Source organism: Lutra lutra, chromosome X (assembly GCF_902655055.1).
Source record: "Lutra lutra chromosome X, mLutLut1.2, whole genome shotgun sequence".
NCBI lineage: Eukaryota > Metazoa > Chordata > Mammalia > Carnivora > Mustelidae > Lutra > Lutra lutra.
In genome coordinates, this window is record NC_062296.1 from 84,858,206 (window position 1) to 84,876,862 (window position 18,657).

The 18,657-nt window shown below is 40.7% G+C and overlaps 1 protein-coding gene across 4 annotated transcripts in view; it reads right to left on the minus strand.

The window, feature by feature from the left end:
• Positions 1-18,657, minus strand: part of PPEF1 (protein phosphatase with EF-hand domain 1) — a 134,318-nt gene that overhangs the window by 65,313 nt on the left and 50,348 nt on the right. For all 4 annotated transcript variants that reach the window (XM_047716630.1, XM_047716631.1, XM_047716628.1 and 1 more), the window contains 3 exons: positions 13,927-14,054; positions 13,214-13,274; positions 4,546-4,709 (listed from right to left, as the gene is read on the minus strand). In XM_047716630.1, the coding sequence (XP_047572586.1) occupies positions 4,546-4,709; positions 13,214-13,274; positions 13,927-14,054 (353 nt within the window). The remainder of the gene's footprint in view (positions 1-4,545; positions 4,710-13,213; positions 13,275-13,926; positions 14,055-18,657) is intronic.

Here is an 18,657-nt window from a genome sequence, read left to right on the forward strand (position 1 = left end):
GAATGAAGCTTGAAATCAATAACAGAAGGAAAACTGAAAAAGTCACAAATATGTAGAAATCAAACAACATACGCAAACAATCAATAGGTCAGAGAAGAAATCACAAAGGAAATTAGAAACTACTTTGAGATGAACAAAAATGAAAATGTTACATACCAAAATATATGGGAGGCATCAAAAGCAATGCTCAGAGAGAAATATATAATTGCAAATGCCTACATTAAAAAAAAGAAAGATCTCTGGGGTGCCTGGGTGGCTCAATGTGTTGAGTCTCTGCCTTCAGCTCAGGTCATGATCTCAGGGTCCTGGGATCAAGCCCCGCATCAGGCTCTCTGCTAGGCGGGGTGCCTGCTCCCTGCCTACCCGCCTGCCTCTCTGCCTACTTGTGATCTCTCTCCCTGTTAAATAAATAAATAAAACCTTAAAAAAAAAGAAGAAGAAGAAGAAGAAGAAGGTCTCAAGTGAAAACCTAACTTGACATGAAGGAACTAGAAAAAGAACAAACTAAGCCAAAAGCTAGCAGAGGAAAAAAAAAAAAAAAGGTTAGAGTTTGGATAAATGAAATAGACAACAGAAAAATAATAGAGAGGCTCAACAAAACTCAGAGTGTGTTCTTTGAAAATATTAACAAAATTGACAAACCTTTAACTAGACTGACAAAGAAAAACAAAGAAAGAATGTAAATAACTATAATCAGAACTAAAAGTGGGGACATTACCACCAACCTTAAAGAAATAAAAAGAATTTTAAGAGAATTCTATGACTAATTACACACTAACAAATTAGATAACTTAGATGAAATGGACAAATTCCTGGAAACATACAAATTCCCAAAACTGATTCAAGATGAAATAGAAAATCTGAACAGATCTAGGACAAGTAGAGATTGAATCAGTAGTCAAAAACCTCCTAACAAGAAAAAGTCCAAGACAGGGAGCTTCACTGGTGAACTCTACCGAACATTTAAAGAATTAACACCAATCCTTCTTAAACTCTTCCAAAAAAATTAAAGAGGAGGGAACAATTCCTAACTCATTTTATAAGGCCAATATTACTCTAATACCAAAGTCAGACAAAGACACCACAAGAACATATATATCAAATCCCTTATGAATAAAATGAAAAAAAAAAACTTCAACAAAATACCAGCAAACAAAATCCAATAAAATTTTAAAAGAAGCATAGACCATGACCCAGTGGAATTTATTGCAAGAATACAAGATGGTTCAACACACACAAAAAATTAATCAGTGTATATATACATTAATAGAATGAAGGAAAAAAACACAGGATCATCTCAATTGGTGGAGAAAAAATATTTGACAACATCTAACACCTTTACATGACAAAGCCACTCAGAAAACTAAGAATGGGAGAAGACTTCCTCAACATGATGAACGGCATTTATGAAAAACCCACAACTAATGTCAAACTCAATGGTGAAAGATTGAAAGCTTTCCCACTAAGATCAAGAACAAGACAAGCATGCTTGCCCTCACTACTGCTATTCAAAATTGTAGTGGAAGTTCTAGCCAGAGCAACTAGGCAAGAAAAAGAAATAAAAGTCATCTAAATCAAAAAGGAAAAAGTAAAACTATCTCTATTCCCAGATGACATGATCCTGTATATAGATCATCTCAAAATACACACACACACTACTACTAGAGCTAATAAATGAACTTAGCAAAGCAAAGTGGCAGAGTAAAAACTCAGCCCACAAAAATCTAGTGTCCTTTTATACACCAACACTAAATAATTCAGAAGGGAATTAAGAAAGCAATCCCATTTACAATAGTAATCAAGAGGATAAAATACCAAGGAATAATTTAAAATAGTAAAAGAATTGTGCACTGAAAATTAGAAAACATTGCTAAAAGAAATCAAAGAAGACCTAAATAAATGGAAAGTCATCCTGTGTTTATGAATTGGAAAACAATATTGTCAAGATGGTAATACTGTCCAAAGTGATCTACAGATTCAATGCAATCCCTAACAAAAGTTTTTTTTTTTTTTTTTTTTTAAGATTTTATTTATTTATTTGACAGAGAGATCACAAGCAGGCAGAGAGGCAGGCAGAAAGAGAGGAGGAAGCAGGCTCCCTGCTGAGCAGAGAGCCCGATGCGGGGCTCGATCCCAGGACTCTGAGATCATGACCTGAGCCGAAGGCAGCGGCTTAACCCACTGAGCCACCCAGGCGCCCCTTGTTTGTTTTTTTGTTGTTTTTGTTTGTTTGTTTGTTTTGTTTTTTTAACAGAAATGGAGATGTCAATCCTGAAATTCATGGAAAGGGAACCCAAATGCCAAAACAGTATTCAAAAAGAAGAACTTATTTGAAGGATTCATACTTCCTGATTTCAAAACCTAACTATAAAGCTATAGTAATTAAGACAATGTGGTATTAGCATAAGAAGAAACACATACACAAATGAATAGAATTGGGAGTCCAGACATAAATCAATACATCTGTGATTTATTAGTTTTCAACAAGGGTATCAAGACCATTCAATGGGGTAAGAATGAACTCTTCAACAGAAGGTACTAGAACAACTGCATATCCACATGCGAAGAATAAATGTAGACCCCTACCTCATACCATATACAGAAAATAACTGAAAATAGTTCATGGAAATAAATGTAAGAGCTAAAACTATAAAATTCTTAAAAGGAAACATAAGGGGTAAATCTTCATGACCTTGGATTTGGCAATGGATTCTTAGATATAACACAAAAGCATAAGCAACCAAAGGAAAAAATAGATACATTGAACTTCATCAAAATTAGAAATTTTGTTACTCAAAGGATGTTATCAAGAAAGTGACAAAATGACCTACAGAATGAAAAAAATTTCAGATCATATATCTGTGGGGTGCCTGGGTGACTCAGTTGATTAAGCATCCAACTCTTGGTTTCAGCTCAGATCATGATCTCAGGGTTGTGGGATGGAACCCCACATTGGGCTCTTTGCTCAGCTGTGGGTCTGCTTGAGATTCTGTCTCTCTCTCTCACCCTCTCCCTCTGTCCCTCTCCCCCCCACATCTTCTCTCTCTCAAATAAATAAATAAATATTTTTTAAAAAATCAAATATCTGGTAAGAGATTTGAATCAAGAATATATAAAGAACTCAATAATATAAAAACAAATAACCTGATTTCAAAATGGGCAAAGCATCTGAATAGACATTTCTCCAAAGAATGTGTATAAATGCCTAGTAAACATGGAAAGATGTTCAACATCTTCAGTCATTAGGGAAATGCAAGTCAAAACCAATATGAGGTATCAGTTCACATGCAACTAGGACGGCTATAATAAAAACACAATTAAAAAGAATAAACAAAAGCAACCAAGAAGTGTTGGCAAAAAAATGTGATAAAATTAGAACCCTCATGCATTGCCAGTGGGAAGGTAAAGCGGCACACCACTGTGGAAAACAGTTTAGCCCTTCCTCAAAAAGTTAAACAGAGTTACCATACGACCCAGCAGTTTCATTCCTAGGTGTATATACTCAAGAGAACTGAGGACACATTCATCCAAAAACCTGTAAGTGAATGTTCATAAAACCATTGTTCATGATACCCAAAAGATAGAAAAAAATCCAAATGTCCATCTACTGACAAATAAATAAACAAAATGTGGTATATCCATAAAACAGAATATTAGTCAGACAGAGCAATAAAGCAACAATGAAACATGCTATGGCATGAATGTACCCTAAAAACATTATGCTAATTGAAAAAGCCAGACACAAGAGGCTACATATTATATAATTCCATTTGTTTGAAATGTCCAAAACAGACAAATCCATAGAAACAAAGTAGAATCATAGTTGCCAGGGGTGAGGGAGGAGGGAATGGTAATGAGTATGGAATTTCTTTCTGGGGTGGTGAAAGTGTTTTTGGAATTAGATACTGGTGATGGTTGCACAATTTAGTGAATGTACTAAAAACCACTGAATTGTACACATTCTTATTTATTTATTTTTCATCAGAGAATTGACGACACACAGTGTTGCATTAGTTTGAGGGGTCCAACACAGTGATTCAACAAGTCTATACGTTATGCTATGTTCACGCAAGTCCAGCTCCCATCTGTCACCATAGAACTCTATTATAGTACTATCGGCTATATTCCCTATTGCAATTTTATCCTGATGACTTACTCGTTCTGTAACTGGAAGCCTTTTATCCTGATGACTTACTCGTTCTGTAACTGGAAGCCTGGATCTCCCACTCTCTTTCACCCATTTCACCCATCCCCCCACCCTTAAATCACTCACTTGAAAATGATGAATTTTATGAGATGTGAATTACATCTCAGAAAAAGAAAAAGGAAATGCTGTAAGCCTATAGATAGACAGGAAGTTTCTGTGCATCTGAGGAGACTTCTATTTAATAGGTTAAGCAAAGCAGAGGGTAGCTCTCACTTACTATGAAACTTTTCCCCCAAGGGAATGCATTTCAGCTATAGTATTTTCATTCATTCATTCACCAGATAGTCACTGAGCACATGCTATGTACAAGAATCAGGGCAGTATCTGCATCCACTTGCCTGTTGTTGCTTGAAGGCCTCAACAAGTAAATCAATATCAGTAAAAGTGAGAGGAAATTGCAGCCGAGGACCATTATAGGAGTCTGGGACCTCTACGAAGGAGACATACTCCTGCCTGTCCTTGGAGTCCTGGAGGGTTCCACCAAAAAGTCGAGCAAGTAATTCTGAAAAACAAAAGACAGAAAGGGTGTTGTGGGGGGGGATCAACATTCCCGTACTTAAATTCAATAAATAACTTTTTGAATATCGAGCCCACATAAGGCATGGTGCTACATGTTATGAATACCAAGCTATCCCACATATAATCATGAAGAAGGATTTGTTCTCAGATCATTAGGTACATTCACAGGAATCACCCTCATCCCTTCCCAAGTGGACATTGTACCAAAGCAGTGAGCTCATTGGTGGGGAGGAGAAGGAGAAACACAGGGAAAACTGGGCAATCAAGGTACTCTGATGGTCTGAAACTCTACCTCTACATTTTTTGTCTACGCTTAGAGCTCAGATTTTTACAAATCAGGCTGAAAACATAACAATGTATGGCATTGGATTCAAACATCTGTGCTATTCAAGATTACAGAAAATCAAACTGCAACATTCAGTTTTTTCCTGTTAAACACTTCAAATTTTACTTAGCTATAATAGATTTCTCTCTTTACATAAAAACAGATTTTCTGACATGATTTCCTTTTTCTTCTTGATAACAAAGCAGATAAAGTTAGATGATGAACCACAGGCAGAAATACCCATAGGGCCTCTCTCTGAGAGAGACATTTGTATGTAACAGGTCGCCTGCATTGCCCATTTCAGTGGGTGCTGAGATCCAGGATCCCTTTCTTACTAGGCTGCCTATAAGACAGTCAACCCAAGAACAGAAATCTGGCTAATTTGGTTGGAAAAAGATGAAAGGGGATGTGGTAGACTGATTGCAAAAGTGACCTTGATTGTCTATCCCAACTTCTAGCCGAATCTTTTTAATGGGATTTGCAGCTACTCTCATCAAGAACCTATTTCCCTGGGGCGCCTGGGTGGCTCAGTGGGTTAAGGCCTCTGCTTTCCGCTCAGGTCATGATCTCAGGGTCCTGGGATGGAGCCCCGCATCAGGTTTTCTGCTCAGCAGGGAGCCTGCTTCCCCCACCCCCTGCCCGCCTCTCTGCCTACTTGTCATCTCTCTCTCTCTCTGTCAAATAAATAAATAATCTTTAAAAAAAAATCGATTTCCCCAGGCTTCAGATCTGGGTTGTGGGGTTCATGACCTGTGTTGGTCTAAAGAATGTGGTAGAAGTGTTATGAACCATTGCCAAGTCAAGACCTCAGAAAGCCTTGTATGCTTCCATGCTCTCTCTTTTGAATCCATGCTACTACCACAAAGCCCAGGCTAACCTAATGAAAGCTCCAAGACTACGGGGAACCAAACTGAGTCACCCCAGCCAAGGCCATTCCAGATAAGCCATTAGCCAGCAGACCTCCAAATACATGACCAAACTCTCGCCAAGCGCTGAGACAAACTGCCAGATCGAGCCTGTCAAGGTCAGCAGGGGCATTCTGACAACCTGTAGACTTGTGGGCAAAAAGAAATGTTTATTACATGCCATTGAGCTATTGTGGTTGCTTAATACGTGGTATCATTTCATGAACAGATAACGGATACAGACGATGGTGATGTATTCTTCAACTCATTAACACTGAACTGCTATCAAGCCAATGGGAATCAGAAGTTTTCTGCAAGCAGTTTCTATCTTTTTGAAGATTTAGAGTAGACATGTTTGGAAAGTGTGACATTAGCAGATGTAGAGAGAATACTTTTTTTTTTCAGGATCCAGTTATGCTGAGAGATTACAGTTAAGGACTAAACTTCAAAAAAAAAAACCTTTCTAAAATAAGTCATGGGACGCCTGGGTGGCTCAGTTGGTTAAGCAGCTGCCTTCGGCTCAGGTCATGATCCCAGCGTCCTGGGATCGAGTCCCACATCGGGCTCCTTGCTCGGCGGGGAGCCTGCTTCTCCCTCTGCCTCTGCCTGCCATTCTGTCTGCCTGTGCTTGCTCTCTCTCCCTCTCTCTCTGGTAAATAAAAAAAATAAAAAATAAAAATCTTAAAAAAAAATAAGTCATAATATTTAGTAATTTAAAATGCTTTCTAAATTATTGTGGGCCCACCCTAACACTTCTGTGGTGGTGGTTGATGATGTTTGATAAGAAGTTAAATTTAGGAATAATAAGGTTTGTCTTCAGTGTGGTCCAGCACAGTGTATTTTTCTCATTTGGATTTGGTTTGAGATTTGAGAATCACTTAATTATTCCATTTTATGTTTGAAAACTAGACATACAGAGCAGCTTGGTAAATTTTATCTCAGATTCCATTGTGCAAGCAGTAAAGCCTAAGTATTCTACGTAACTATCTTAATAATCATACCATTCCATTCTTCGAGATACATCTTCCTGGCTGTACACACTCAAATATTGGGCTCCTCTTGGGAGAAAAACAATAACAACAAAGAAAGACAAAAGCAACCCCACCGGTCTCACTGTATCATCTTATAATTGACTTGTTGAGTAATCCCGACTGTGTGAGGTTGTACAAGCATGACATGATTTTCTCTTCCCGATCACTGCCTTCACCCATGCTCTCCGCTCTCCCTTTCTCATCAGCTCATACCTCAAGTCAATTCCATCAGTTCCAGTCATTAAAATGCAGTCTTGTTTTTTTAAGAACAAAATTAAAATAGTGTTTTTCTTCTGTAAAACAAACACAAAAAATCTTAGTCTGGCTCTTCTTTCCATACATATGTTGACCTTCATTTCTTGTAAGTCCCATGATAAATATATGAAAAAGCACCATTTCCCTAAGCCATTTCTTAGGCAGAAGTACTCAATATGGAATATCAGTAAACATCAAAATCATAATCCTTCTGCTGACTTAGCCACATTAAAAAAAAATACCATAGATTCTTTCTCTAATATGGGTAGCTAATGAGAGTCATGTACGAAAACAATCAAAAGCTGTACCAAGTCGAATGCAAGTACTGTGGGTTGCAACTCAACTATTATAACTAGTAAGAATAATTTAATGAATGCCAGCAATATGTAAAGATTTGTGCAACGTGTAATTGGAATGAGTCTTTACCTGTTTCACTTATAATTCTGTCAACGTGAATCTAAACTAATTAAATATAATGAAATCTTGAATTATAACCAAATGATATCTTTACAAGTTGTTTTAAAGAAAATATCTCAAAACTACCCCCATATAATCTTTTCTTTTACCCAGTACAAACTCAAAATCTGGACAGGGAAAATGTTCAAACCCATAATTAAAACACACACACATACACACATACTTTCTGCCTCTACCGCCCACGTGTCATTTTGAAAACAAGCTCAGATATGGCTGGGAAAAGAAAAACACCAACTGAACTGCATTTTATAGTTATTTCATTTCTCAGTTATGAATCTGGATTAAAACTAGGAGGATCCATAGAACAAACTCAATAAATGGCAAGATGGCATTTCATAAAATTCAACACATGTTCCTGATTATTGAAAAACTCAGAAAACTAGGAATGAAAGCTTACCTCCGTAACAGAATTCTAAAAATTTAAATCAACAAGAATGGTTTTTCCATTAAGAGCATTAACAAGACAGGATGCCTAGTTTCACTGCTTCATTTTCCCATTGTTCTGCCATTTCTAGCCAACGCCACAAAACACAGAGCTGAAATAAGGGCAGTGATGACTGGGTAGAAAGATGCAAAAATAAATTTACTTGTGGCCAGTGTGATTAAATATCCACATGCAAGAAAACTGGTGAGGAAACTCCCAGAACTGATAGGAGAATTCAATACTACAGAGGTCTGAATCACAGCTTTACTATTGCTGAGATGAATAACCCTGGGAAGTCACCTTCTAAGTCTCCATATTCTCATCCAACAAAAGGGGATGATAACAATACCAATATCAGTGGTTTGTCATGAAGACTAAATGAAATATCTAAAGCACTTAAAAGACATGGCACATGGCAAACATTTAAAAAAATTAGCAATAATAATAAGTTCATTCATGCTATTGTTCAATAGTAGCACAATACAAATAGATATAAATCAAAGGCTTGTTAAATACTACCAATAATCACTGGAGAGATATCATGGCGAAAATAATGTACTGATGATAGGCACAAAAAATATAAAATACCTGGGTCTTAGAGGACATTTTGGCTGATATATGAAGCAGAAAGAGTTGTCAAAACAACAGTTGCACCCACTCCATCCCACTCCCCACTTCCACCAGCCTCTGTTTAAACATGTACAGTAGGTTTGGCTTTCTATCTTATGGGATGGATGTGTGGAATCTCCCCATCAAGTCCTGTGAACTGGTTTCAGCAACAGAGTAGTAGTGCACAGAAATGAATGGTTGCCAGGTCCTCTCCCTCTTATGGAACTCAGGATGTCTGGACTAACCCTGTGCTTCAGAGTTAAAACCATGAGTCCAGGGGCGCCTGGGTGGCTCAGTGGGTTAAGCCGCTGCCTTCGGCTCGGGTCATGATCTCAGGGTCCTGGGATCGAGTCCCACATCGGGCTCTCTGCTCGGCAGGAAGCCTGCTTCCCTCTCTCTCTCTCTCTCTGCCTTTCTCTCCGTCTACTTGTGGTCTCTCTCTGTCAAATAAATAAATAAAATCTTTAAAAAAAAAAAAAAAAAAAAAACCATGAGTCCAGCTCTGAAATCTAGAAATGTTAAGTGACCTTCTGGTCCCAAAATATACCATGTTTAGGGGTCCTGGCGCTTCTGCCAAACTGGGTGATGGTTGTGTGGAATCTTCCCACCAAGGAAGGCCATCAGAGAGCGACCTACGGCAATGTACAGCACGGTGACCCTGGTCAACACTACTCTAATTGTATGCTCCAAAGTTGCAAGGAGAATACAATTTTAAAGTGCTCACCACACCTAAAGGACTTGTAACTATGAGGTGATGGTTGTGTTAACCAACCTTGTTGTGGTAACCATTTCCTAATATATACATATATGAAATCACCACACTGTATACCTTGAACTTCAACAATGTTATATGTCAACTATATTTCAGTAAAGCTGGAAAAAAATATGAAACAAAATCCACCTACAGAAGTAACCTATAAATTAATTTTTCTGTTACACACAACAATCAAATCAGTAAGATTCTAGGACTCTATAATAGATATGTAAGAGAATAGAAGCCTAGAAATACGCCCTAATACATATTTTTAAATGAATACATGATAAAGGAGACACTACAAACCATGTGAAAAGATACATTATTTTTTCATAATACATACATAATCCCACAATACATAAACATGGTGGGAAAAACTGGTTAACTACTTGGACATTTTCTTTTTAGCCGTGTTCTTTAATTGCTTTTAATGACGAGGCATCAAGACTTCCTTTTTTGGTTTAATATAAAAAATCCCAAATTTATGAAGTGTTGAAATTTTTAAAAGTCAAACCATAAAAAAATCTAGAAATCCAGGCACAGCGATCCACATTTTAAATATTTCAAAGCCTTCTAAGTCTAAAAGCAGGGATTCACAAAGAAAAAGATATTTAGACTTGAAAGATATTTTAAATAATTAATGGGTAAAAACTTCCTATACCTGATGGAAAATATTAACCTAGATACCACAGAAGCTCAAACAAACCCCACACAGGATAAAATATAAATGAAGCATCATCAATGCTCATGATAGGCAAAGCCCTATTTTCCAATGTTACTTAGGTTAGTTTGTTTCTTCCTGAAACCCATCAGATGATTCTGTTATTTGTAATACAGTTAAATTCATTTGTCACTGTATGTATTCTATTTCGGAAATATACACTCACATTCTTTTCCTGTTTGTAATAATTTTTTTTAATGGATGTGAAACATTATCATGGTTCTAAAAATCAAAACAAAAAGGTACATTCAGAGGAGTGTTATCCACCCCCAGCCCTCTGCGCAACTCCATTCTCCCATTCTTTCTTTGTCCCCTCTTCCCACCTATCCACACATCCCCTGTAGGTAAACAAGGTCATTAGTTTCTGGTTTATCCTATAGGTTTCTCCTGTATTTATTTTTGGGCGCACGCGCACACACACGCGCACACACACACACACACACACTCCTATCAGGCAAGGATTTCTCAAACAAGATGCAGAAAGTACTAACCATAAAAGGAAAAAAATTATACTACATTAAAATCAAGAATGTCTGTTATCATCAAAAGACAGCATTTAAAGATCAGGGAGGTAAAAGCCAAAGACTAAGAGAAGATATTTGCAATATGTTTATCTAACAAAAACTCATATTCTCCTATGTAGAATACTTCGAGCACTCTTAAAAATTGGTAAGAAGAGAGCAGCTAACCAAGTAAGAGGATGGCAGGAGACCGGAATAGGCCCTTCACCAAACAGGATGTTCACAGGGCCGCCGCACAAACAAAAAGGTGACCAACTTCCGCGCTCACCAGGGAAAAACAAACTCAAGCAGAAATGGGATACTACTACACACCGGGCAGAATGGCTAAAATGAAAAGGGTTGATAGCTCTAAGTGTTGAAGAGGATAGAGAACACTGGAACTCTCACCCACCAGTGGGAGTATAACTTGGTACAACAATTTTGTAAGAAGGTTTGTCAGTATCTAATGAAGCTGAACACGCGCATGCCTTGTACCCCAAACTTCCACTCCGGGATCATGGTACATCTTTATTATAATCTTTGTAATAATGACCCCAGGGAATCAAGTCCCTTTGTATCCACATCCCTTTACAACACAACACAAGAGATGGAGTTTTCCTAACCCTTGTGAATCTGTGGTTGCCCTTGTAACTTGCTTTGACCCAAAAAATATGGCAGAACCAATTTTATGTGAGTTCCAGAGAATAGGCCCTAAGAGGCCTTGTAGCTTCTGCCTTTATTCTCTTGGGATCCAGCTACCATGTAAAGAAGTCTGGGATATCCTGCTGGACAGAGAGGCTACATGAGGAGAACTGAGATATCCAAGTTCATAGCCAACACCAGTCCCAGACAGGTAAATAGAAGCATCTAGGCCTCCCTACCCCGCCCAGCCAAGTTGAGTGAGCCCAACTGACACCAAATGGAATTAAGACAAGCCATCCCCACTGAGACCAGTTCAAATGCCCAATCCACAGAACCACGAGCAATAAAATGGCTGTTGTTTTTAAGCCACTGAATTTGGGGGTGATTTGCCATGCAGCAATAGATAACCGGAAATGAGAATATAGCAAAAAAAGATATATATGTTCACCAAAAAGGACATGTACAAGAAGGTGCATAACAGTACCATTCAAATTACACAAACTGAAAACAGTCCAAATGTCCATAAACAATAAAATGGATATGTTTTGGTAAATTTGTAACATTTTCTTTCTCATTTTGGGTGTGGGTTACAAGGGCATGCTTACTTCAAGAAAATTATTGAGTCCTGTACTTACAATTTGTGTGCTTTGATGTATGTTATACTTGAAGAAAAGTTTACATAAGATTAAATGACCGTCCCCTTCTTGGATAAAATTTTTTAATATTTTTAAATCACCTACAGAATTTTTTGACATGCAGATTCTTTAAAATACAGAGCCTGAATAAATGTCTCTGGGCTGGAACCCAGCCATCTGTGGACTATGAATCTCCATAAGTGATTCTGATGCACACAGCCCAGATCGAAATATTAGGTCATTAGCAAAAAGAGTGCTGCTTCATTTCATCATCATTATATTTCCTCTCAGAACTATTTTGCCAAAGAACACGAAGCACAAACAACTATTTTCAAATTGCAATTATCTAAAAGAAAGAAAATGGCAAAATCCCCACTTCCTCCCACTCCCCACTCCTCAGGTTTGGCTATTCTACCATTTAGAAAGCTTCTACAGATCATTAAATGCTTTAATTAGTTTCATACATATGCGCTCAGCTCCAAGCATGCCATTAAAACACCATTCCTTTGCCACTGTGAAGGGTGCTCGCTGGATGATTTCAAAGGAGTTCTTAGGTGCCATATACTTTCAATTAGAACAAAAAATGGCTGGCCCAAATTTAAGAAAAATAAGTTTTTAAGCCTAGCATCTACCTTGAAGATAACAACAGTCATCTTGATTTTGCAGAAGAAACGTATGCCTTGGGAATAACTATAATTTCAAAATCATTTTGAACCATGCCTACATTGTCTGTCTGTGAGATGATTTACTTAGTCATTTCAGAATGATGGAATAAATGATAGAGAGACAGCTAGCTCTGCTGAAAACAGAGAACTGTGTTCAATCTACCATGTACCCCCAGATTTGTTTCACGAGATACTCAAGATATTTTGATCTCTCGGTATGAAAATTCTGGGGATAAAAAACACGATCCTCTTTACTAAAGCTGCTATGGTACATCAACAGGTTGTGGTTCAGAGGTGTTCAACAAATTAACATTGAATGAAATCTAATTCAGCTTTGTGAAAGTGACGAAATTAGTCAAATTTAATAAACAACAATCAGAGAAAAAAGCCACCTGAACTGATTCACGTTTGGTGTCACGAAGACAAGACAGGTGGGCATCTTTTTAATTTCTCAGTGTCCTCCCATCTTCAGACTTCACATCCCTTGATGAGGATAATTCAATATTTAATGACTGCTTTTCAAAAGACTAAGCGTTTTACTTACCTGGGTCTTTTTCATGTATTTGTGTGTAGTTTTCCAACATGAAGGAAAAGAAGTTGGATAGCTGGACAAAATAAAAATACATTAGTCAGTGAATGATCCCCAAATAGCCACTGTGGTAAATACTGTTGGCGCCCTCTCCCAGCCTCTGCCTGCCTCCCTCCTCCCTTGTGTCCTCCCTCAGCTGGTGGGCAGCACCTCCCCAGAGGCACAGGATGTCACGTAGCCTCCCACCCCTTAATGGCTAAAAGGGACTTCTTTTCCACTAGGAAGCATTAAAGCTCGATTTATTATACCATTTTTGCAAGCTTGAAAAAGGCCTTCCTCATCCATCTATATTTTCTTCTAGAACTCTCACCGGTTTGCTCTCAGGAAATGCTTTCATATTTTAACTCCTTCAGATATTTTTCCCTTCATAAAGAAACAACTTTACTTCCTCCTGGGACAGGTGCCCAAGAACAGAATAAGACCATTTTTTATTAGTTAACGAGACATCTGGCAGCCCCCTTCAAAATGTAAACTTCAGAAATGAAAAATACCATGCTCTTCCCAAATCCTACTCTCTCTCCTCAGCCACTTCCGAGACAATGTCACCCTCTACTAAAGTTTTCACCAAGGTTCCTCAGCTTAAAATGGACCCAGACTTTCCTTTTCTCACTTGTGAGGGGTGAAGAGAAGCATTTTACCGGAAGAAGAGATGAGCGGGCAAAACAGACCTGCAATTGGCCTTGTTCATCAGCATATTCGATGGACTGGAAGATGGTGAGGGCATAGCGTTGTCTGGCCTTCAACCGAGCACTGTAACCACGGTACCAGTTCTGGATGACCAACGCGGCTTTTAGCGCTGCAGCCCCACGGAATATGAAAACCAGAGGAAACCAGTTACTATGCAGCTATGGGACAGGGAAGTAGAGGCTTCAGAAAAAATCAGTCCACCTGGATTCCTAGGTTCTAAGAACATACACACTACAATGGGATTTACCTTTATGTTTTTGTAAAATGTCCTCAAGTCCTGAATACTCGGAGAATAATGATGTCATAGCCGTTAACAGTAGAGTTTCTGGGGGGCACCTGTGTGGTTAAGTCGGTTGAGGGTCCGACTCTTGATTTTGGCTCAGGTCATGATCTCAGGGTCGTGGGATCAAGCCCTGAGTCAGGCTCTGTGCTCAGTAGAGAGTTGGCCTGGGATTCTCCCACCCTCTGTGCAACCCTGGCCCCCACGCCCTCCTGCTTGCACGTATTCTCTCTTAGGGGGGAAAAAAGAACAGTAGAGTTTTGGGGGCAAGAAGTTCTCAATATGAATCCCAGCCATGCTAATTACTGTCTGTGTGACTCTGGTAAGTTACCAAAACTCTCAAAGCCTCAGTGTCCTCACCTGTAAAATGGGGAAAATAACAGCACCTACCCCTGGCCCTACTCAGGCATATTCACATTCCATGTCCTATGAAGGAGCAATTCCATTCTTCACTATATACCCCAAAGCAATCCTCACACAGCCCATAAGGGAGGCATATGGGGACACAAAGTTCCTTTGCTTGTGGCAGCAGGGAGTCTGACACCAACGCAGCCTGGCTCGCCATGGCTGGAAAACAGAATGTGTAACCATGGTGGGCGCGCACCATGACCTACTAGACCACAACTGGAAGCAATAGATTAAAGAAACCCATAGCAACATGGATGGGGCTTAAAAATATAGTGCTTCAGGGGCACCTGGGTGGCTCAGTGGGTTAAAGCCTCTGCCTTCGGCTCAGGTCATGGTCCCAGGGTCCTGGGATCGAGCCCCACATTGGGCTCTCTGCTTGGCGGGGAGCCTGCTTCCTGCTCTCTCTCCGCCTGCCTTCTACCTACTTGTGATCTCTGTCTGTCAAATAAATAAATAAAATCTTAAAAAAATATATATAGTGCTTCAGTGAGAACAGTTTTAGTTAGGGACAGTGAAATGTAACATGATGTCATTCTATATAAACTTAAAACACACATACACAAAGCCAAAATATAGATTTCCTAAGATATATACAAAGGAAAAGACATTAAACAGATAGATCGGTTATTTATGGGGGGAGTGGTGAATGAATATAGTGCACGTGGGTAAAAAGGAACAAGCAAATTAATTAGCCAACATAAGAAAGGGTCTCGCACAGACCGGCAATGACAATGTACAATGAATTGGAGAAGTATGATTCACTCCAGCTTCTGTACCTGAGATTCAAATAAGAAAAGACAGATGGATAGATGAAGACACCTCGCTCCTTCAGAGCCCTTACAGTAAGGATGAAATGAGCTACTACAGGAGAAGAGTTCATCCCCACGCCCGGTTAATAAATGGCTAAGCTAATGGCTACTATAGTGATAAGTGCTGTCTTGTTTGTGGATTATTCAGCACGCTGACTCTCTTCTGGGGCTCTGAGCCTTTGAATCATCCTGGAGCTTCATGGCTTTGAAGAAAGCGATCAGGTGAGAGATAATGAGATTTAAAATATAGTCTCTTATGCCTTCCACAAGTTTTAGAGCGAAGAGCAATCAACACCAGCTGGCTTCTTTTATTCATGCTATAATTTTTCCCAGTTAGCACATAGAAATTAAGAGTTGACTATAACAAGAACAATTTGAATTCTAAAAGCAGAATTCTAGCCTCCAGTCCCAGTATCCTTGGCTTAATACTACTGTGGTATGTGAGATATACTACTCATCTGAGGGTTTTTATTGATGAGTTTCTCCAAGACTCTCTGGTTCCAGAGACACTCATTTCGTTATTCATCTTCCAGAAGACACCAGGAAGTAGACACAATAAGGTCAAGTATCATGATCTTTATAGGGGAACACCACAGAAAGAAGAAATAAGAGTGACTTGTTCGATATCGCCAAGCAAATCGCTGGAAGGTTCAAAATCTCAAGTCTTCACCCCATATCATTACGGAGAGCCTGGGCTCACCCGCAAGGTCTGTTCTATGGGACAGCCGCTGTCATGACCAGGAACCCTCACCTCAGGGGCGCTCTCTGTTCCTCAAGCACAAAGGAACTGTCCCAGGGCTATTTACTGAGCACTTCCTGAGGGCCAGGCCATGGGTTCATTTCCACAGTCCTCACCACACCAAGAAGCTGAGACACTACTTAGTGTAGTGTAGTGTAGTGTAGTGTAAGATCACTTAGCCCAGAAGCAGAAATGCGCAGCACCAAATGGAAGCCACGTCTCACTTAACCTCTGCAGAGGTACCGACCTTCTGCTGCATCTGTTTCTTCATCTACATAGTGAGGCACTTCTACTCAGGGTCGGCACCGCCGATAAGAAATAATCAGGCTTACTATGCACTATTTCTATCATTAATAATGGAACGAAATAGCTACCACATGCAAAGGGGCTGCTAGGAGAGATTTAGCCCCTACGAGTATCGTCTCTATGTTACACACAAGGAAACTTGAGGTTCAGAGAGGCAAGTGTCTTGCTCCAATCCTAGTATGGATTCGGGTCTTCTGAGTCCCTACTCTGAACTCTCTCCACCATAGCCGGTTACATCTTTCCCTATGTGCCTCTCCTTTCTTTGAATAGTAAGAGCCAGCCTTTATGGAATGCCTCTATGCGCCTGGCACTAAGATACACACGATACATACATTACCACTTCTACTCCTCCCCCACGCGGGCAGGTGGGTGATGGAAGCCCCCTGTCCTCTCTTGGCCTGGCTTCAGTCCAGTCCCTTGCCGGGATCTCGCCCCACTCCCGCGGGGAGGAGTTGCGATCCTACTCGGTAAGCCCACAATGCTTTCCGGGGCTGTGTTCCACTAGTAGGTGTGGAAGGCAGATGGCCATGCTCAGTTCCCTGGCTCCTGCATTTCCTCTTCTGCTCCAAAGGCAGGAAGCTGAGCCCCCCGCTTCCAGGCTCAGAAAGCCACCATGCCCGTTGCTGCTTGCCTTCCTCTACTGGAGCTTATGGTGCCATGAATGCCACTTACTAAGCCATCACGTGTCAGCCGTCAACCCCACTTCCCCGATGCTGAGACCGGGGCTCTGCAGGCCACATTTCTGATCAGCGGGGTGCTCTCCGCTTGGCTCTGCCAAGGGGGGTGGCAGTAGAGGGAGATGGTGCTGCTGAAGGAGGGAAGAGAGACACCCTCCTTCCTGTCTGCCTCCCGTTCCTCTTGGTGTCACCTAAGCTGCCCCAGCAACCCCCACCCCTGGCCCCCCGCACCAGTCTCTGCTCGTAGCAACAACCGGATCCCAACTGCAGGGATGCCGCACACGCACGAGCAGCCTCGGGGCTGCCCTTCAGAGATGCCAGCACCAGCTGGGCAGCCTCATGGTCAGAGGTCTGAGTTTCAGTTCTGCAGGAAGCCTCCTCCAAGCTTCTAGATTTTTGTAATTCCTACCTCCATCTGCCTTAGCACTCCTTCAGAGACCTTTCTGTTGCCTGGGAACAGTCTGATACCCAATTACCCAATTACGGGCTCTTCCTCTTCCCTTCTCTAGTCACATCCCTCTGTGGTTTCTGCCTCCTGACCACACCCTGCAGGAGGGGCCCATCTCAGGTTAGGCCTCAAGCGTCCAACTTCCTGGACGCTCCAGCTCAGGCCCTTATGAGAGTCCCACATGGGGATTTCGAGCTCTCAGGTAGCAGCTGACAAAATGGACTTGGATTCACACCCTGCTATGGCTCCTTTGGTCCGCAGCTGCCCCAGCTCCCTCTCGGGCACAGAAAAGGAGACCAGCAGGGCACAGCTGAGGGTACCAACCTCCGACCTCTAAAGCCTCGTCTGGTTCCGAAGACGCACCCTCCCCTCTGCAAGACATACACAGCAGGGCCATTCTAGCCACCTGAGGCCTCTCCTCTGGTGCAGAAACCTGCAAAACGGCAAAGGGTAGAGCCACGGGACAGACCCTACCCGAGCGGTTGCTGGCTCCGTAACCCCCAACCCCGCCTGCAGAGTTGAAGAGCTGTGTCGTCCAGTTCTGAACTTGCTGGACAGCTTAGATCCACTTCTGGTCCTGCTGCTTCATCCCATAACAGGGCTTGTCTTCCCTGTCACATTAATTCCATGCAGAAAAAAAACAAAAACAAAAACAAAAATAAAAGCTATTGCCATATGTGTCCCAAGGGCCTTCTATTTTTGTTTCTAGAAGGAAGCAATAGCATAGGTTTAACAAGTTACCTGGCCAATTTCCTGTACCCAGCACAGGTGGATTCTCTATTGCCAAGCTGGGGTGGTTTTTTCTGGGGGGGGGTTAATGGCTTTTCTATGGTGGCAGTCATCATCGTGGTATTTTACATGAAATTAAATATCCATGTAGGAGGTCAATGAAGAAGGCAAATAATAAATTCAGAGCATCTGCTTTGTGCCAGGCACTGTGCTTGGTGCTTTATGTGGATCATGTCATTTGATGTAATCCTCCCAACAATCCTAGGAAGCGTCATTATCCTTATTTTACAGATAAGGAGACTGAGGCTCAGAGATA